This window comes from Trichechus manatus, unplaced genomic scaffold, assembly GCF_000243295.1.
Source record: "Trichechus manatus latirostris isolate Lorelei unplaced genomic scaffold, TriManLat1.0 scaffold00195, whole genome shotgun sequence".
Lineage (NCBI taxonomy): Eukaryota > Metazoa > Chordata > Mammalia > Sirenia > Trichechidae > Trichechus > Trichechus manatus.
In genome coordinates this window covers 170,162-192,660 of record NW_004444131.1, presented here as the reverse complement: position 1 = coordinate 192,660, position 22,499 = coordinate 170,162, and the positions used below count along the sequence as shown (strand labels likewise).

Genomic DNA, 22,499 nt, shown 5'->3' with positions numbered 1-22,499 from the left:
TCAGTATTTTCTCCCTTTGTTATGATATTGCTTGTTGGTAGAGGAGTGAGGATTTTTGTTTCCTTTATGTTGAGGTGTAATGCATACTGAAGGCTGTAGTCTTTGATCTTCATCAGTAAGTACTTCAAGTCCTCTTTACTTTCAGCAAGCACAGTTGTGTTATCTGCATATCAGGGGTTGTTAATGAATCTTCCAGTCCTAATGCAGAGTTCTTCTTATAATCAGGTTCTTGGATTATTTGCTCAGCATACAGATTGAATAAGTATGGTGAAAGGATACAAACCTAATGCACACCTTTCCTGACTTTAAATCACCAAGTATCCCCTTGTTCTGTTTGAACGACTGTCTCTTGGTCTGTGTACAGGTTCCTTATGAGCACAGTTAAGGGTTCTGGAATTCCCATTCTTCCTGATGTCACGCATAATTTGTTATGATCCACATAGTGGAATGCCTTTGCATAGTCAGTAAAACACAGGTAAACATCTTTCTGGTATTCTTTGCTTTCAGCCAAGACCTATCTGATATCAGTGATGCTATCCCTCATTCCACATCCTCTTCTGAATCCGACTTGAATTTCTGGCAATTCCCTGTTGATGTACTGCTGGAACTGTTTTTGAATGATCTTCAACAAAATTTTACTTGTGTGTGATATTAACAATAGTGTTCAATAATTTCTGCATTCCATTGGATCACCTTTCTTTGGAATGAGCACAAATATGAATCTCTTCCAGTCGATTGACCAGGTAGCTGTCTTCGAAATTTCTTGGTATAGATGAGTGAACACTTCCAGCGTTGCATCCATTTGTCGAAATACCTCAATTGGTGTTCCTTCGATTTTTAGAGCCTTTTTTTTTTTGGTCAGTGCTTTCAGTGCAGCTTGGACTTCTTTCTTCAGTACCATTGGTTCTTGATCATATGCTGCCTCCTGAAATGGATGAACATTGACCAGTTCTTTTTGGTACAGTGACTCTGTACCATCTTCTTTTGATGCTTCCTCTGTAGTTCAACATTTTGTTCATAGAATCTTCCAGTTCTTCAGTATTGCAACTTGATGCTTAAATTTTTTCTTCAGTTCTTTCAGCTTGAAAAATACCGAGCGTGTTCTTACCTTTTGGTTTTCTAACTCCAGGCCTGTGCACATTTCATTGTAATACTTCAGTCTTCTCAAGCTGCCCTTTGAAGTCTCCTGTTCAACTCTTTTACTTCATCATTTCTTCCTTTCATTTTAGCTACTCTACATTCGAGAGTAAGTTTCAGAGTCTTTGTGAAATCCATTTTGGTCTCTTCTTTCTTTCCTGCCTTTTTAATGACCTCTTGCTTTCTTCATGTATGATGTTCTTGATGTCATCCCACAACTCGTCTGGTCTTTGGTCATTAGTGTTTCGTGCATCAAATCTGTTCTTGAGATGGTCTCCAAATTCAGGTGAGATATATGCAAGGACGTACTTTGGCTCTCATGGACTTGTTTTAATTTTCTTCAGCTTTACTTGAACTTGGATATGAGCAATTGATGGTCTGTTCCTCAGTCGGCCCCTGGCTTTGTTCTGACTGATGATATTGAGCTTTTCCATTGTCTCTGTCCACAGATGTAGTCAATTTGATTCATGTGTATATTCCATCCGGTGAGGTCCACATGTGTAGTCGCCGTTTATGTTGTTGAAAAAAGGTATTTGCAATGAAGTCGTTGGTCTTGCAAAATTCTATCGTAGTTTCTAGCACCAAGACCATGTTTTCCAACTACTGATCCTTCTTCTGTTTCCAACTTTGCATTCCAATAGCCAGTAATTATTGATGCATCTTGATTGCATGCTTGATCAATTTCAGACTGTGTTTGATCAATTTCAGACTTGGAAGTTGGTAAAAATCTTCAGTTTTTTCATCTTTGGCCTTAGTGGTTGGTGCGTAAATTTGAATAATAGCCATATTAATTGGTCTTCCTTGTGAGCGTATAGATATTATCCTGTCACTGACAGCGTTGTACTTCAGAATAGGGCTTGAATTGTTCTTTTTGACAATGAATGTGACACCATTCCTCTTCAATTTGTCATTCCTGGCATAGCAGACAATGTGTTTGTCCGATTCAGAATGGCCATTACCAGTTCATTTCAGCTCACTAATGCCTAGGATATTGATCTTCAAGTGTTCCATTTCATTTTTGACACCTTCTAGTTTTTCTTGTTTCATACTTCGTACATTGCACATTCCGATTACTAATGGATGTTTGTAGCTGTTTCTTCTCATTTTGAGTCATACCACATCTGCAAATGAAGGTCCCGAAAGCTTCACTCCATCTATGTCATTATGGTCTACTCTACTTCAGGGAAGCAGCTCTTCCCTAATTGTATTTTGAGTGCCTTCCAACCTGAGGGGCTCATTTTCTGACACTGTATCAGACAGTGTTCCACTGCTATCCATGAGGTTTTCACGGACAAGTTTTTTCAGAAGTAGATTGCCAGGCACTTCTTCCTCATCTGTCTTAGTCTAGAGGCTCTGCTGAAACCTCTCCACCGTGGATGACCCTGCTGGTATTTGAAATACTGGCGACATAGCTTCCAGCATCACAGCAACACACAAGCCACCACAGTAAGACAAACTGAGAGATGAGTGATGGAAAGGATTCATAGCATCTAAAAAATAATAAAAGTCATTAGGAACCATTTGTTGGGTGGGGAGTAGTCAAAGGATTCCAGAGGAATTTCTGTCAGGATGGATTTTGGAAAGGTTAATTAGGCATTTGCTAAGTGGGCAGACAGAAAATAGCTAATGTAAAGGCCTGAAGTCATGAAATAGCATGCCGCATGAACTATATGAAATTCAGTATCGCTGGATCATACATTACTGATTAGACTGGATTGACTAGGTCCAAAAGGGCGTCCTCCCATTTCAAGGATTTGGACTTTAAAGTGATTGGAAGCTAGTAGAAGAAATTAAGCAAGAAAAAGACAAATTTTGATATCAAGCTATTTAATACTTTTCTTGTCATATTAATAACAAACTAGCGTAATTTTGATAACTAATTGAATGATGTTTGGTAATATAGTATAGAACAGTGGTTCTTGCCTTTTTTCCCCTATTCTGACAAATACAAGAAATACTTTAAATTCCCATCACTCTGGCAGTGGTTCTCATGGAGGAACAAACCTCTGTGGCAGGAATGTTCTCACAGAGTAATAGCTGTTATCATTATTGGCAGTGACTTCTGACACTTCAGCTCTAAATATCACTCCCTAAACTTTTGGTAAAGTAGTTAAATCGTCTGTAAACTAGAACTATTCTAGAAGCAGTCCTATTCAAAGACCTTGTCATTTTATTTTATATCAAACCATATGTAATTGCTGATACTTGATCATTTTTGAACTACAAAAATGACACTTTCATGTGGCTCAGCTCAGTATATTTAATAGTATCTTTATATTCTTTATAGTGGTCGTCTAGTTTATTTGCTTTTGGGAATGGACAGCAGGGACATAGCATGTGTTGTCTTTTATCACGTGTATCTGTATTAATATAAACCCAAAAAAACCAAACCTGTTGCCGTCGAGTTGATTCTGACTTATAGTTACCCTGTAGGACAGAGTAAAACTGTCCTATAAGGGTTCCAAGGCTGTAATCTTTACAGAAGAAGACTGCCACATCTTTGTCCCGCAGAGTGGCTGGTGGGTTCAAACCACTGACCTTTCAGTTAGCAGCTGAGCACTTAACAGCTTCGCCACCAGTGAAGGATAATCTCCTTTCTTAAACTTTAAATGTGGAGCTTTGATTATTTGTGATTCTAAAAACAATCCAAAAAAAAAACAAATCGTATTTCTTTAGAAAATCTAGGTCTTACTTTTATCCAGGCATCTGTTTTTGTCAGTAAATTCACACAGTAAATTATTGCTTATGGTTCCTTCTGTCAGCTTTTAGTTTGGATGCTGAACAGCCTGATTATGATTTGGATTCTGAAGATGAAGTATTTGTGAATAAATTGAAAAAGAAAATGGACATCTGCCCATTGCAATTTGAAGAGATGATTGATCGTCTAGAAAAAGGCAGTGGTCAGCAGGTACAACTTCATTGTATATGTAACACATATGTGTATACATATATTTATATACATACCAGTAACTATATGGAAACAGTAAGTTGGGGGAGGGTTAAGCAAGCAGGCTCTGGAGTTGACAAGCATAAATTCAAATCCCATCTCTGCCAATTACTAACTTGTATTATCTTGAGCAACGTATTTAAACTTTTATATCCCTCAGTTTCCATATCTGTAAAATAAAGATTATAAACATCATACAGTTATTGTGAAGATAATATATATGAAGCCCTTAGCTCAGTGACTGACATGGATAAGATCCTTCACATAAGCTTGCTATCGTTTATACCACTGTTTTGATTGTCATTTAAGTTTAGAAATACATACTTTCAAAACATATGTTTTATATGAAAATGACGTAATGATTTTACATTTAGCCAGTCAGTCTACAGGAAGCCAAACTACTGCTAAAAGAAGATGATGAATTAATTAGAGAAGTTTATGAATACTGGATTAAAAAGAGAAAAAATTGTCGAGGACCATCTCTTATCCCATCAGTAAAACAAGAGAAGCGAGATGGTTCCAGCACAAATGATCCTTATGTAGCTTTTAGAAGACGTACTGAAAAAATGCAGACTCGAAAAGTAAGTGAATTTGGGAATTAACACTGTTCTTTCTAATGTAGGAGACATTATTATAGTTAAAATATCTTAATATCTGAAGGCTGTAATTTGTATTTAAATACAACTTCCTATACAATTATATTAGTTTAAAATAAATTAGCCTTAAGATATATCAGTAACTGTGCTCAGAATACCACCAGTTAGAAATGCTTATTGACACTAAACAAGCAACTTCATATTTGCAGAATCGCAAAAATGATGAAGCCTCTTATGAGAAAATGCTTAAGTTGCGTCGAGATCTAAGTCGGGCTGTTACTATTCTAGAAATGATAAAGAGAAGAGAAAAGAGTAAAAGGGAGCTATTGCACTTAACACTGGAAATTATGGAGAAGAGGTAAAGTATATTTTAATAGCATTAGGAAATACGGTACCAAAAACATTTTGTATGTTAATTTCTTTCCTAAGCAATTATCTATAACTTCAGAAATACCTTCTTTTAATAAGAATTAGAGACTGCTTAGATATGTGAAATGATATTATACTTTATGTAATTTACCTGTGTTCCTCTATTTTCTTTAAAAAGTGTTTGTTCAGTAAAATTAAAATATACCGGTATTTTCATTTTGAATCTTATCTTTTTTGCCCTTATTTGAATTGTGTGCAGTGTTATGAGGGGGAGGGGAAAGAACATTTGTCACTTCTGAGATTTTTGTTTTATTCAGTTGATGATACCAGTCTTTTGTTTTTTAAAACATACTGGTTTTTTTTAATAGAGAAGTGTAAAGAAATGGTTGTGGGAAGGCCCATAGTCTTACGATTCAAATAACCATTCAGTGCGCTACATGATGAAAACTGGAAGCCCCAGTGCCCGTTCCTAAAGAAAATTACTGTTAAATTTCTTGTGATTCCTTTCAAAAAGATTAGTTTTATAGCACAGGCAATTTAAAATTAACAAAATTTCCTTAGTACCATTTTACACATTAGTTTCAACTTCCCCACCAAATCTTTCACCAAAATTGCTAAGTTAAAATTCAGACCTTTGTTTTTTTCCCACAGTCATCTGTTTGTGGTGCTAAGATATAAACCAAAATGTAGAAGGAAGAAACAAACAGAATCATAGTTTTTAATTTTAATCAGCATTCAACATATAGTTGAGATTTAGCTGTAATTTTATCTTTAAGATTAATCAGTGTTTACAATTAGTCTGTTATTAATAATCATAAGGATAAGTACTTACCAAACTATGTAAAACTTTGTTTTTTATCATTTCAGGTATAATTTGGGTGACTACAATGGAGAGATCATGTCCGAGGTTATGGCACAGAGACAGCCAGTGAAACCTACTTACACCATCCCCATCATTCCTATTACTAATACTAATAGCAATCAATTTAAACATCAAGAAGCAATGGATGTGAAGGAATTTAAAGTTAATAAGGTGACTAAAACTTTTGTGATAATAGTATCTGGTGGGAGCCGTATTGGATGATACATTCTCATTAGAGTAAGAGTGGAGAAGGAAAACGCATGTAAACCTTATCCAAAAATATGCTGCAAAAATTTTAATATCACGGCATTTTATGAGAAAAAGCAGTAATTAAAATTTGGTTATCGTTTTGTGTTATTTCCTTATCTTTTGAAGGGAAGATATTATTACTGAATCTGATAAAAGGAATATTTATTAGTTGTAAGATTATGAAGTATTGAAATAATTCAGACAGAATATGGAAACTTGGGGGGAAGGATATGAAATCCTTCCTAATATGAATTGTGTTTTCTGGACACATCAGTGTTTAAGTGGAAGAAGGAGTAAAGAGAAAATTTATTTTATGATGTAGCTATTTTATATTTTATGATGTAGATAATGATTTAGAAATGGAAAATACTTGACAAATTAGTACTTAGCCAAATAATTCACAATTTGTGAAGAATAAAATTAGTCAAGGAAAACTAAGGGAGATTAAGAGAGGGCAGTGAATTTGGTAGCACCTTCTTGGAAAGTATGCACCTGGAGAAAGAGTAATGTATTTTTCATATGAAGTTTTTACCATAAAACTTAAAATTCACCATACCAGTTCAGTTTAATGAGTTGGGTGATTCTGCCAGTGGTCTTTGTTGTAATGTCATGGTCCTGCCATTTGTTTTGGTGTGATAACATGAACCTTCAAACCCGAATGTACAAATAACCATACCAGATATAGTAATGATTTCCCCAGCCTGGTGTTTCTGTCATTTAGAGCAATACCAGGGACCATTTTGTGAGGAAACATGGACACTTTGGTTTTAAAAAAAAATGTTATGGAGAATTAAAGCGGTATTCCCTAGACAATCCAGAAAGTTGGGATTATGCTCCAAAATATTGTTTCCTTTTACCCATAGAAATATATCCATAAACACATTTAAATTTATCTTGTTTTTGTGTTCCACATTTATAATTTATTAGTCCTAAATATACCTTTAAAATTTACTTCAGTATTTTAAGTCTTTGGTCTTCTGTCTGAACCCTATGTGACTTTTTAAATTGTTTCAGTGCTATCCCTCAGCCTTTATATTTTGATATTAAACTCTTTTAATTGTCCTATTCTGTAGTTTCTTCTGTACATTCCAGAAATGTGAGGTATCACACTTGAAAATGCTTTACTTTAAATTCCTCCAAATTAAAACAAAATCTTTAATGGGGCTGTTTAGTTATCTTGGTAATTTTGATTGTAGTTTAAATAACTGGGCCCAAACTTCACTAAATAAGATTTTGAGTTACACTTGTAAGAAAATTAGTAGATAATAATGCAGTCTTAAATCACTGTTCTAGCTGACCATTGATAATAAAAGAAGCGTTATGCTATAAACTACATAAAATTTATATAAATATTTAGCATATTTACATAACTGTGGTGTTTGCCATGATCCTTTTCTTCCCAGCAAATTGCCTGTAGTCTCTCTTGCCTATTGCCTGCATATCAAGTTCATGCCTCTCCTAGCATTTATTGTGATCTGCCATATTTCTAACATACTCTGTTCCATCAACTCAGTCACTCTTGCATCTCTGTATTTTACCATTGTGTTTCCCTAATTTAATGATTTCATATCATTATCCTCTAAAACTACTCAAAATAGAAGTCCACTCTGGAAAGCTTTCATTGTTCAGCTAGCAAATCCTTACCACTATTTTTATACCCCATTGGCGTTAATAGTTTTGTTTTTCACTATGTTAACATTTGCTTTGTGTATGTGTAAAATCATTTTCATTATTATTTCCTCATACTGGTTTGTTACTTCTTGAGAGTAAGGAGTAGACATCCCTTTTTTTTTAGTTCTTTCCTAGAATTTTCATAGAAAATTAAGAAAAAGAGTAACCAGCAGTAAATACCTATTGTAGTTACAGGAATTAATAAGCTGGAGAACTTCTCTTCTTTTACTTTAATTGAAACAAAATAGTTTGTGGCATTATGTTTAGGTTGCAGGAACATGTTTGTGCGTTCACAGAGGACAACCTCTCTAAAATCTTACAACATAAAATGACCAGACATAAGTCTTGTGTCTCTTAGGAATATGAATGCCTTCGGTTACAGCAATACACTTCTTTTTAAAATTTCCCCCTAAAAACTGCAGGTTTATTGAATGTAGTTTCTTGTGTTTATTTAATTCATGACTTTATTGTAGCAAGATAAAGCTGATCTTATCCGACCGAAACGTAAATATGAAAAGAAGCCCAAAGTCTTACCATCGTCTGCTGCTGCTACTTCTCAACAGACGAGTCCTGCTGCACTGCCAGTCTTCAATGCTAAAGATTTAAATCAGTATGACTTTCCCAGCTCAGATGAAGAACCTCTCTCCCAGGTAAAATATAAGAATTGTTCTATGAATATGAAGAAGGAATATAGTAAATCACATGTTTTAACCAAACCACTTTATTTGTCTTATTTACAGGTTTTGTCTGGTTCTTCAGAAGCTGAGGAAGAGAACGATCCTGATGGTCCTTTTGCTTTCCGTAGGAAAGCAGGCTGTCAGTACTATGCTGTAAGTTTCAGGTTTTCTTTGTAAGTAACAAACTATTTACCTTAACTGACAAAGTGAAATAATTTTTTTTTTTTTTTTTAAGCCTCACTTAGACCAAACTGGCAACTGGCCTTGGACTAGTCCTAAAGATGGAGGACTAGGGGATGTGCGATATAGATACTGCTTAACTACCCTCACTGTACCCCAAAGGTGCATTGGATTTGCACGAAGACGGGTTGGGCGCGGTGGAAGGTAAGGCATTTCCACATTTACTTAGTATAGGGATATCTTAGAGAGTAGGATAATCGTATCTAAAGTTTCAATTGAAGTAATCTTTCTAAACAGCTCATTTAGTTCCCATTTGCTGTTCTTAACTGATATGTTGGCTGAAATATTTTTGCCACTTTGCTACCTGGTTCTTACACAACCACAGCTTTTTTAGTACATAACTCTGTTGGATCCCTAATGGATCTGCTTTTCTCTTTAAGATTAAAAACCTCAAATTATCAAAGGGTAGAATGCTGAGCAAAGTCAACAGGTGAAGACAAGTATAAATCATGATTGCACAAATTGTTTTAAGTTAAAGAAACTACAAAAAGTTGTTTTAGGAGTCCTGGGAGAAATTGAAAAAAGAATTAAATAGGCCAAGAAATGTGATGTGAAATAGACGGCCCAGTATACTGGGTTGTTTAACTTGTCAGTGAAAAGCCTTCAGAATCTAGGCATGACCTGTTCTTGACATCCTAGTTTGTCAAGACCTAGTTCTCTTCTTCCTGTGTTTAAACCTGACAGAAGTCCTTCCTACTCTACGTGCCTTTTTATGTGAGAAATTGTAGCGGGGGGCGGGGGGGAGGAATTGCAGAACACATAGAACCAAAGAAAAGAAATGCTACTAATGTCTAATGTGGAATAAATTAAAAGCTTAGATATGCTTCTTTCATTTTTAATTCATAATTGTAACTTTTCGTCACTAAAACATTAGTTTAGGTAGGATTATTTGGGCACTAAGTATTATTTAGCCCTTTTTCTTCCATTATCCTGTTGACATCAATAGTAGAGACAGTTCTCTACACTGGCTGTATTTTATTCTATTACTAGTGTTAATTAGTGTTAGAATTTTTAGATAATTTATACACGTTATATATATCCTCTAGCATAGTGGATCACTAATATTTTGTCTGTAGGAAATTTTAATGGTATAAAATATCTCAGATCCCATACTTTTTTACTGCTTTTCTTCTCTCCCCCGACCCCCACCAAAAAAAAAGAATGAAACTTACTTAAATAGAGAACAAGTATGTTAGCAACATTTTTTATTAACTGTTTGTTTTAGTGCTTTGTGTAGTGGAAGTGAAAATCTTTTTAGTTAAAACACATTTGGAAAAGAATGCTGTCATATATTAGTAACTTATTGGCAGATCAACCCATAGAACTTTTAAAAGACTCTTCTTGTTGTAAAATGAACAGTGTACATGTTCTTTAAGGTGACTCATGGTGGGTTACCTTAATTTAATAGGGTCATTATAAAGCAAAAGGAAGAACCTTTATCAGAAATCGACATTTTAGCCTGTAGAGCCAGGTACTGAAATGGTCAACTTTTTATAGTTTTTAAATATTAAGTATGGGTTGGTTTTGGAGGGGAAAGGAGGAGAAAGAAAAACCTTTTTTATATCACCCTTTGAATAACTATTTTAAATGTACATTTCTTGCCTTATTTTTAATAGGGTCTTACTGGACAGAGCTCATTCAGACTATGACAGTATGTTTCGCCATCTGGATTTGGAAATGCTTTCTTCTCCACAGCATTCTCCAGTCAATCAGTTTGCCAATACCTCAGAAACAAATACCTCGGACAAATCTTTTTCTAAAGACCTCAGTCAGATACTAGTCAATATCAAATCATGTAGGTGGCGGCATTTTAGGCCTCGGACACCATCCTTACATGACAGTGACAATGATGAACTCTCCTGTAGGAGATTATATAGGAGTATAAATCGAACAGGAACAGCACAGCCTGGGACCCAGACATGCAGTACCTCTACCCAAAGTAAAGGTAGCAGTGGTTCAGCACACTTCGGTACGTTTATTTGTTATTATGTACGTTTCTATAGAAATGTCATTTTTTGAGTATGTGGTCTATTAATTTATGACTAGAAGTAGTTTTTTTACCTCTTGAAACAGAAAAAAAAAACAAAAAACAAACCTAGGTCTAAGTATTTATTTGAATCCTGTCACTGTAGGGAGTTTGTATGTGTCTTTATACAAAGGGGGGGTTTATGATCAAATGTATGACATTTGTTTCCTGAATGCACTCTGTGAATGACAGGATTCATCAATTATATTTTCAAATAATATGGAAAAAAAAGGCCCTAAGTTTTTACTGTTCTATGCTCAGACACTTCTTTAGTCTTTTACCAGTCTGCTTAAAAGTTAGAGATCAGCAAGGCGATAGATATGTGTAGCCTTATCTGCTGAGGCAGTAATTCATAGTCAATTACAAGAAACTAATTTTTCAGAGAAGAATATTTAAGTTAAAGTGTTACTGGAATGTTTTTGGAAACATTTTCAGATAATATCTACTTTATCATTATGGCTGCGTTATGAAATGTCTAAATAAATGCCATCTTTTTAAAATTTTCATATAATCTTAGCTTCCTTTTCTAAAGCTGTGTTAAATAAACCTGTGTTATTTGAAACATATAGATTATAGAAATTCACTGCTAAAATTATGTTACTACAGATTTTTGTTAAAGTATAGATTTTGAAAGGACTATAAATACATTTCTTGTGTCTCTCTAATCACCTGGTAGGGTTACATTGAAGCCTTCTCATAAATATGAACAGTTGCTTTATTCTTAAAGACTTCAGAAAATGTTCTATAAACTTAATTTGTTTCATGGTTAAAAAATAGTACTTCTATGAAGTGCAAACGTTTCAGCTCATAAGAAATAATCACGTTTCAGAAATCAACTAGAAGTCAATTGAAGTTATTCTGAATAGATGTTTGGCCACTGCTCTCAAGGTCTAGCAGATTGTTTATAATCCAGTTAAATTTTAGAGTTCATGTCACAAAGAGCCAGTTTATGCATTTATAGGCTTAAAAATCAAGAGGAAGAACTTTTCAGTATGAAGGCTTAGTGTGAGTATAGAGATTTTAAAATGTAAACTTGCAAAATGTATTCCTTTTTAAGTTGTATAAAATTCTCTGAGACATCATAGAAAATAGGGATGTTCCATGTCCTCTACTCCTTAAAATAGAGAAGTTTAAAAATGTATTACCAAACTTAGGATCTTATAATGTTCTTTTCTGTTTAAATTGTTTTGCTATACTACTTAAGTAAGCATTAATATTGTAAAACTTAATTTGAAAATTCTCTCCTGTTTGCCAAAGAACATTAGAAGATGAACATTGAACAATGTTACTTTACGCAAAGTTTTGCTGGGGGGAAAAAACTTTAATAACCTTGTATTTGTATTTCTTTTTAATCATTTCCTTCTTTTTATATATGTGATAAAACTAAGAGAAATAGGTTTGTCAAAATTTTTTTTTTCTGTTGCACTTAATTGTTTTCATTCTTAGCTCTGAATAAATTTCCCCTTAAATTTTGCTGGATCTTCCTGTATACATAGGGAGTAAATGCCTATAGGATATTAATGTGGTAGCACTTTATTTATTCCTTTATGTTTGCAAATATTCCAGAAACCTAATCTCTATATGCTCCATAAAGTATATTACAATAGAGTCATAAGTGAATTCAACTGTAGGCCCCTAGCGGAAGAAAGAAAAATTTAGCAGTTGTAAATGTTACACAAGATTCTAAATACCATTCCATTAAAAGAATGTATTCTCCCCAGTGGGCCAGAAATGGGAGAAGTGAATCTGCTGTTCCCTCCCTTAGTATCAGTGCCTATTTTGCCACTTCATTAATAGTGTAAGCATCTCACCTGGCTTAGTGTAATTTAGTTTTAAAGGTAATTTTTTTCCTATACAGCATGGCCCGCAAATACAAACCAAACTACTGCATCTGGTACTCAACCAAAGAACTTTGATTTAGTCTGATGCCTGTAGGAAAACTGGCTGTGTTGAGCTTGTTGAAGGAGATGGGTCTCTCTAAAGGAATATTCAAGGCTTAACTTTAACCGTGCTGACTTTAGAACTTAACCATTGTGTGAGATACAAGGCCAGTGGATATACTTCCTGCTGCTTAAGCCAAATATGGGGTTTATAATTTTTATAATTTAGACCTGTTTGGATTATTTGATCATTGTGATAAATATTAATATTTATACTTAGGCTATGACATAGTGATGCCCACTGGTCTGTTTTTCCCTTTTCTAAATAATCATTTATAAGGGCCTGTTTACTCTCACTTTTAAATAGAACGTTCTAAATGAGGGTATGAGGGGTCCATTCATTTTAGCGCATCAACTTTTGTAGCTTCTGTTTCAACTGCTCAGCAGCTTTTTGCTTGCTTCCCAGTCTTGGCCATTCTACATAGTTGAATGACTGAATGAGTAGTCAGATATTAATTAACATGTGTTTGAGTTTAAGGAATACCTGATATCAGAATTAATATCTATTTTAATAATTAGAAAGGACTCTGGGATATCATTCAGAAAGACGGAAAACAGTAAAAAAGTGATTTTAAAACCACAATTATATGTTTAAGATTTGAATTCCTAGTTCCCAATGAAACTTCATCAGCGTTATTAACCCATTGTCATGGAGTCTATTCTGACTCATAGTGACCCTATAGGACAGAGTAGAACTACCCCATAGGGTTTCCAGGGAGCAGCTGGTGGATTCGAACTGCCGACCTTTTGGTTAGCAGCTGAGCTCTTAACCACTGTGCCACCAGGGCTCCTCATCAACATTAGAGGTCACTTTTCTCAACTCACATATCTACACTATAGATTTGGTTTATTTTCATAAGTGAACAGGAAATATGTAGCTAGAATTATACGGTCCTAAGTGTCAATAACAGTAGCTTACTTAATTTAATGCAAGTTACTAAAATAGTTTGGAAAATAAAATTTCAGTCTTACTATGGAAAAGAAGATAGATTTAAGCACTGAATATTTTAATCATTAGTTTTTGTAAATCTGCAGGATTTTAATCCTTTATCCAGATGTGCTTCAAAATTCAGAATTCTTTTTAACTTTAATAGAAAGTAGATTTATCACATAATATCCCCAGCAGAGTCTGGGGTAACACCTCCTAGTAAAATACATTAATAGTTCTTCAGTTTGTACAGTGACGTATAGGAATATTCACACTCAGTGGAATAAAGAAAGACCACAAATCTCATGTTCAAATTATTTGCTACCAAATGAATTTAGGTCTGCTCAGGTTTTGCCACCAAATGAGTTACAAGAAACTTTGGTTTTCAGATTGGGTTTCTGGATTACTCATGAACCTCAAAACTATCAATTCAATCTTACTAAATAGGAGATCATACTTTAATAACTATCTGATAAGTCATTTCATTTTATATTTTTTTCTTTAAAGTTACTTTTTCCTGTATTAAAAGAATGTCCTGCGTATGTGTTGCTCAAAGAAATTTCTGATGCTGGAATGTCTTTTAAAATATGTGTTTTGGGTTTTGGCTTTTTTTTTTTTTCTTTTTTTCTTTTTTTTTGTGGGGTTTGTGTGTTTTACAAAGTATATATTTTGGTAATCTACAGTCCATCTTCCCAAACTGGATTTTCAAATCACTTGTTTTTTCTAAGCTCTTGTCACCACCACCCTCCCCACCCCCCAAACTCCTTTGATCATGTCAGTTGATCTACTCTGGCTGTAGGAGTGTTTCTTACAGTACAGCAGCCTGAACCATATAGGTGATTCCAGGTACTGGGGCACCGCGGTTTCTCTGGATAAGAAGTGGACTCATAAAATTTTGGGTTATTTCATCTAAATTCCTACCCCAAAGAATTGGTTAGTAAGAAGCTACTAAGCATAGTTTCTGACCTTTTGTCTAAACGCTTCTGTTGTTAGTTGCCATTGAGTCACCTCTGACTCATGGCAACCTTACGTATAACAGAACGAGACATTGCCTGGTCCTCTGTCATCCTCACGATCATTGTTAATGTTGGAGTCCATTGTTGCTAAACACTTCTAGCAAGGGCAAATTCAACAACTTTCCAGATCAAGTTACTCTGCAGTTGGAAAACTTGGTTGGAAAGTTTGTCCTTAATTGAACCTAAAGCTGCCTCTTTAAATTTAAACCTACTTGTTCCTACTTTGCCCTGGGAAGCATACTGAATTAAGTTTTCTTGCCCTTCAACATCACTGTCCTTCAGATGTTTGAAGTCCTGTTATGCTTCCTTTCCTAGTTCAGTTCTAGTTTAAAAATGCTTAGTTTTTAATCATATCTCTCACATGACTATTCTCCCTTACATAGATTTTCTTGTTTTTCAGGTGCTCTATATATTAAATTTATTTTTAAGCACTTGATTCATACATTTAGAAATTTGAATATTTCTTGTAAATACTAAATTTTTATTTATTTTTAAATTTAAAATATCATTGGTTTCTGAGGGCTTTTTTCCTTCCACTACTAAATATTTTTGTGACCTCAGACCAAAGTTTCTTTATTTCTAGAATGAGGTTATAATAAGAGATAATCACCAGGGGTTCCTCCTGATCTAAAAACGTTAAGTTCTGTGAAATGACTGATTCTGGATTTGGTCATCTGTCACAATAACCATCTTGCCCATCTTTGTATGAGTTGCATACTTGACTACCATACCATATCTCAAGAGAGACTCACAATCTAAAAACTTTCTACCTTCCTACTTCAGTCCATTCCTAGAGATTTAGGAAGGTTTGGTCATTTTTGTTTTATTTCCATTATTTAGCATTTGGTTAGATTTCTGAGTTTTAACAGCAAGCATCTTGATTTGAGATCTTCTCAGTTTTCTGTATATATAATAATTAAAACGTAGTTCAGGTTGTATTTGCCCAAATTGAACTACCTTACCCTTGTCCAAGCTTTCCTATTACTCACACAGCCTCTTGTTGAGTTGGAATTTTATTCTTCAGAATTATAAAATATTACATTTTATAGCTGAAAAGAACCTTAGTGATTGATCACCTAATTTAATCTCTTTTATATAGATACTGAACCCCGAAAAGTTAAATACTAAGCTAGTTATGCTAGAGCTGAGGATTGAAAGCAGGGTCTCCTGGCTCCTAGGCCTGTGGTTTTTAGTATCAATTCCAGCTTGTACGTTGTACTGTGCCTTTCTTCTGGATCATTTATCAAAAATGTGCCAGAGAAATTTCCTAACTGGACTATGGAGTATAGAGGTAGCTAACAAATAGGCTTAAATCTATGTTAGGAGGAAATTAACAGTTGTTAGAAAGTGAAATTCACAGAACTCTCAGAAACTCAGGATTAAGAATCTGATTTAAATAGGGCAAAAATATTTGGAATCTCTATTCAAATTGATTTCCAGTTTATTATCACTAAATTTTAAATTAAAATGTACACAAATATCAGCAAAGTTCTATAAAGGAATATGTTTATTCATATAAATGAAGTTTTGCAGGTATATGTCTTCAGGGAATGCTACATTTGTTTTTCTACATAAAAGGGTCTGTTTTTCAAAAAATTTACTGAAGATCTAGGGGATCCTACTAGAAAATTCCAGACTTAGGCAACTCACTCAAAGTTATGTTATTTAAGAGTAACCCTCAATAGTATCGCATAGTATCTAATTATCTGGCAATTATATCTAATAAATTAGGAATTATTAGGTTGAAACAATTGTTTTTATAGATTTTTTTAAAACATAAGAGTAAGCATTGTTTTAATCATGAACATCTTTCAGGGTAGCATTAGTTTTTGTAGAGTTTTGAAGTTTTTGTGATATGGAAATATTCGTGTTAACAGAAAGTTACTTTTATGACAGTATTTAAGGATCAGCTTATTATCAATAGACCTCCTTCCTATAGATTTAAGATTTGAGAACCGCAAACATAATAGGAAAAGAAAATCATCCAAAGACAGGTATCAACTAAACAACATATTTGTAACATTGAAAAAAACCAGTAGAATTTTTCCAGTGAGAAGTTATTTGCTTTTTTTGCCCTTGTTGCCCAAGAATTTAGTTCAGCTTAAGTATTAGAGCGTATGTAGACACTAATAACTTACTAAGATTTACTTCTATATTGTTTCATAATTTTCTGATCCATTTGAAATATGTTAGAATTTATACCTAAACGTTTCCTAGTTGTACTAGGCAGAAGCAATATCCTGGAGGACAGAGAAAGATTCTTCACGAGTCATGAGTGAAAAGTATAAAACTTAATGAAATGATATTTTTAACTAATTTATCAAAATGCAGTTATATAACAACAGCAACAACAAATTTAGATGACAGTATTTTGAAAATATTACAACTTTAGATTGAGGAAATTTGCATGATTTATAGATTCCCTGGTACCCAGGGGTGCATGAATACCCCTTTTTTGTTTTAAAATAATTCTTACCCATACATAACAGGCTTCTTAAAGAAGCCTTTAAGTCAGATGTATTGTGATTGTATGTACTCCCCCCCACCTTTTTTTAATTGGCAAAAAAGAGAAAGGTTTCCTTTTTAAAAACTGCACACACTTTTTTGGGGGGGTAATAAATGAACATTTTTTTGTTTGTTTTTTTTAGAACTGAGCTCTCCATAGACAAACATAAGTAGCATAACACAGTGTCTTTCCTCAGACATCATTCTGTACAGTAAATCAGCATAAACAACTCCGTTCTTATTGACTGGATTTTTTCCAGGTGGGTTAATTGGGTGGGGAAAATTAGTTAATTAACCTTAACATTTGGAGCCTCTTTCCTTCCTGTTAAAGGATGGGTTCTTTTAAAAAAAAAAAAAAAAGGATAATAAACCAACAACCTATCTTTCATAGCATAGAGGAAATTTTTGTAATGACTAAAATTTTAAAATATGTAGAACAGTTACTGTTTATACACAGAACTATTAGGGATCATCTGAATGCATTGAGACAATAATAGGGATAAAATACAAATCAAATGTTAATTATCAGATTTATTTTCAAGCTCAGTCTAAAGTTGAATTCCAGATCTGTGGATTAAAAAAATGCTGGTATTACCTGGCTACACTGTCTTGCACAAGTGTCACAGCTTTACAGAAATAATGGTGTTGAAACTTGGACAGGGAGCCGTTCTCTTTGCTGTGTTTAACTCAGGAAGCTTAATTTTGTTTTTCTTTTAAACTCAAGCCACTCTTCTAAAATGTGGTAGCAGAAATGCTGAAATTTTCATTTGGGAATGATCTTTAGCAGGTCATGAACCATTGTCAGGCGCTTTAATTTTGAACAAATCTTCTTAATACTAAAGTATGTTTTAGTATTGTAAGATGTATATGATAGCTATGCATTTTTATAAAAGTGTTTCCTCATTTTATGTTCAGTATTTACAGCCGAACAATACCAGCAACATCAACAGCAGCTGGCACTAATGCAGAAACAGCAGCTTGCACAAATTCATCAACAGCAAGCAAATAGTAATTCCTCCACCAACACTTCACAGGTGAGGGATTTGTCTGTCTTATGATTATCCCTCATTGTTTCCCACCAGAGTTCATCTCTAATTATCAACTGTTGTCATAGAACCTTGCATCTAACCAGCAGAAAAGTGGCTTTCGCCTGAATCTACATCATAGCCACTCTATACAGGGTTTAGAAAGAACATTACAGGTGAGTATAGAAGCTGTTGACTCTGCTCCCTATTTTTAAACAGTAGAACTTAAAATTAAGCATAGTTAATGAGATGGAGACCCCACTTGATCTCTAGTCCATTAACGTACCTCTTTAATATATAATCCTACGCAGATCATAATCTTGGGTATTTTAATTAAGATTTTTTTTTAATTATCACACTAAAATAACCTCTTTTACTATTAATAAAAAATCACCTTTAAACCTAAGCATGATAAATGTTTGCCATTTAAACATATTTAGGGCTTAAAGACTGAGATTTGAGTCTAAGCATTGCAGCAAAAAATCATTTTAAAAAATTCAAGGGGTGTTCCGGTTACTAGGCTAAGTTATGATATTTTTTGTTACTTCCATTTCTAAAAGGATAATTATTACCTAAAGATGCCTTTGGTTGTATGTGTATATAGGTGTATATAAGTAAGGTTAAGGAAATCTGTATATTCATTTATTCATTATCTGTATTTGCAGAGCACTAAAATGTTTTACCAACATTTTTTGTCCAACACTTTGTGTTGGAGGTTTGCAATTTCCACATAACAAATGATTTATTTTGGTAATTGACTTGTACATGTTATATATTGTCATATTTGAAGATCAGAATTTATAATTCCTGAGTTATAAAGTCATTTGTTGTTAAGTACCATTGAGTCGATTCCAACTCATAGCAACCCTACAGGACAGAGTAAAACTGCCCCATGGGGTTTCCAAGGGGCAGCTGGTGGATTCCAACTTCTGACCTTTTGGTTACCAACCGAGCTCTTAACCACTGCACCACCAGGCCTCCGTAAAGTCACTTATTATTCCTCAAATATATGACTATCAAAAGAGGTGAAGAGATTTTAGTGATTGGCCACTATCTTTTAGATTTAAATTGATTTTGGTATACCTCTGTAGGTATAATATTAACTGAGAGACTAAGTGATTCTGATTAGATTTGTTTTGCATTTTCTTTTTAGGGTTTTGTTTCCAAGACTTTGGATTCTGCTAGTGCTCAATTTGCTGCTTCTGCTTTGGTGACATCAGAGCAACTGATGGGATTCAAGATGAAGGATGATGTGGTGCTTGGAATTGGGGTGAATGGTGTCCTTCCAGCCTCAGGTAAGGATAAGGACACTTAAATTGTTTTGATTGTATTTATAGCATATCTGTAATACAGACAGCAAAGTTGCACATTGCTTAGATACATCTTTCTTTTTCTCTCTAGGAGTATACAAGGGCTTACACCTCAGTAGTACTATGCCAACAGCACTTGTACATACAAGTCCATCAACAGCAGGTTCAACTTTGTTACAGCCTTCAAATATAACACAGACTTCAAGTTCCCACAGTGCACTGAGTCATCAAGTAACTGCTGCCAACTCTGCAACAACTCAGGTTCTGATTGGGAACAACATTCGATTAACTGTACCTTCATCAGTTGCCACTGTAAACTCTATTGCTCCCCTGAATGCACGACATATACCTAGGACTTTAAGTGCTGTTCCATCATCTGCCTTAAAGCTCGCTGCCGCAGCAAACTGTCAAGTTACCAAGGTTCCATCTTCATCCTCTGTAGATTCAGTTCCAAGGTGAGTAGTTTTTTTTTTAAGGGTAAAGCGATTGAAAGTTATGAGATCTAACTTAAATTCTCTGACATTGCTCTTATCTAATTCTTTGTGTTTTCTATTTTTTTCTTTTTCTCAGTTTAAAGAAGTATAGATGAGAACTGATTCCTCATTTATTCAAGAACTAAACAGATGAATGTTATAATTCAATATTAGTTGAGAATTTAAACCAAATGATACAGTAAAATGTTTACTTACATGTTTTGGATATCCCCTGCTTAATACAATAATAACTTATAATACTTCCATTTTTCTTCCACTTTTGGATTTTCAGTCTTTAAACTAGGAGTTCTCTTCAGAGTATTTCTTTTATTTATGATTTCTTCCACAGCCTACCATGTAGAGAGTTAGAGTTGATAGAATCATGCCTAGTATACTAAGCTGTTGTTAATAATGTAAATACTATAAAAGCTTACAGTACTCGCGCCAGTTGAACTTTTAATCAGACCATGATTTTCTATGCTAACATGTTTTCTTGGGTTTTAGTAAACCGTATAGAATGTTTGTTCAGGTTCTATTGTTTTAAATATTAATGATAATTAAAATCTTGCTGTTTATAAGGTACTATGGGAGAAATAAAAAGAGAAAGGCAAGAAGTTTTCAGTTTAATTAGAAGATGAGCATAAAGGTGTGGAAAGTTAAATAATGTTAACTCTAAATAGCGGAAAACCGTTCTAAAGGTATCACAAAGCATTATATATGTCAATTCATTGTATAGATGATGGCTGTAATTTCAGTATAAGGAGAGATCTTTTCACACGAGGTATATTCTGGGAATGTTCTACAAGATGAGATCAGAGGTTTGGTTTGGTTGGACAGAGAAGAGAAGGAAAGGGCATTTCAGGCACATGGAGTGGAAGAAGTAGTTGGGAATATATAAGTGTATTCAGAGGTTAACGAGAAAAATAGTTTGTCTAGAGGTTTGAGAAGGTTAGTAGTTGAAGTTGGAATGTCAGGAGGAGGCCAGACTGTGGAACACCTTGAATGTCAGACTGATACTTAGACTGCTGCAGCCAGAAGTGACCCAGAGGGAGGAGCAGGGTTTGTAGCAACAGATTATAGCCTTTATGTTCCAAACCTGCCCATTCCTGTCTGCTTCTGAAGTTAAGTAGTAGTCATTGTCTACTCAGTACTAATCCATTCTTACTAATATTCTGGATCCAGTAAAAGCCAATCAGTTACAGTTCTGACTTAAATGTAGAGTATCATAATTTTCATTGCTATAGAATTGTATAACCATGGAACACTAGCAATGGATGGAACTTTCAAAATCACTTATTTTAGTTCCTTTATTTTAAAGATGAGGAAACTGAGATCCAGAGAGGTTAACTGATTTCTCCAAGGACGCTTAGCTGCCTAGGTGATAGAACAATAACTGAAACTCTAGTCTTCCGTGTACTAGTTCAGTAGGTGTCCTGCTCAATCCTGTTTAACAGAACTCTGACTTAAAGTTCTGACATGAACCTCGGTCATGTTTGTTTGTTTTTAAAAAATTCTTATAAATTTAATACAGGAGGAAATTGAAACTACAAACTGAAACTTGGGAATTCTTTATTTTTAACGTAGAGGCTGCTTGGGTGCTACTAGAGTTTTGTTGATAATATAGTTGACCACGGAATTTATATCAGATACAAGCTTGATTTCTGGTTGTATACTCCTGATAATAAACTATAAAGGTTCATATTTCTTTACTTGGTACCTTACTCCCAAAAGACACGAATTATTCCTATTATTAAAATTAATTACATTTTTTATTGAGAAGATAGTCTTGGTCTGTAAAATTTGTATGTTGCAGATAAGTAATTGATTGAACTTTATTTCAACAGGGAAAATCACGAATCAGAAAAGCCAGCATTGAACAACATAGCAGACAATACAGTAGCAATGGAGGTGACGTAGTTTCCTCGGGGATGGAACTGCAGCCTTGGGGACTTGATTAGGTGCTATGCATCAGTAGCATTTTGAATGCAAGGGATGATGGAATGCAGCACATGCGTTTCTGTGGCAGCTGTGGGGACTTGACAGCAATGCTCATCTCTCATGCTTCGATTTTTCTTTTCTTACTGTTAATAGGAAAAAAATCAACATCTGTAAATTAAGAATACAGCAATTATCTGTACAGTACTGCATATTTGTAATACCCTTGTATATATGTTACTTGAATACAGAAATGTTCATTCGTGATGCTTTGCACTTGGGGGTGGGGGGTGGGAGGGAAATAAATTGCAACAGAGAGTGTGAGATGTGAGATTGTATAGAGATGAGGTGTCATCACATCATGTGCATGGTGCGGAACCTGCTGTTTTATCTATTTATTGTGCCGTGTTTACAGTTTTTTGTACACTGTACCTTCATTGGTTCCTGTGCTGTAGTAAATGTGTTAGGTAGCTGTGGACTCCTTGGTATTTTGTAAATGGTATAACATAACTTGGTTCCCCTCTGGGTCCCTGAGTTTTCTGTGTATCATGTGAAAAAAAAAAAAAAAATGGTGACATACATACAGAATTTTA

The 22,499-nt window shown here is 34.4% G+C and overlaps 1 protein-coding gene across 9 annotated transcripts in view; it reads left to right on the top strand.

Annotated features, from left to right (window-relative positions):
* EPC1 (enhancer of polycomb homolog 1) overlaps positions 1 to 22,485 on the top strand; it is a 100,283-nt gene extending 77,798 nt beyond the window's left edge. For 4 of the 9 annotated variants that reach the window (XM_023741936.1, XM_023741937.1, XM_023741933.1 and 1 more), the window contains 12 exons: positions 3,900 to 4,045; positions 4,459 to 4,665; positions 4,890 to 5,038; positions 5,917 to 6,082; positions 8,305 to 8,661; positions 8,744 to 8,892; positions 10,365 to 10,717; positions 18,079 to 18,197; positions 18,278 to 18,364; positions 19,342 to 19,483; positions 19,590 to 19,953; positions 21,816 to 22,485. In XM_023741936.1, coding sequence (XP_023597704.1) covers positions 3,900 to 4,045; positions 4,459 to 4,665; positions 4,890 to 5,038; positions 5,917 to 6,082; positions 8,305 to 8,661; positions 8,744 to 8,892; positions 10,365 to 10,717; positions 18,079 to 18,197; positions 18,278 to 18,364; positions 19,342 to 19,483; positions 19,590 to 19,953; positions 21,816 to 21,888 — 2,312 coding nt within the window. In that variant the 3' untranslated portion in view covers positions 21,889 to 22,485. The other 5 variants (XM_004387845.3, XM_004387844.3, XM_004387843.2 and 2 more) reach the window with 4 other exon arrangements.
* Positions 22,486 to 22,499: the final 14 nt, after the last annotated feature.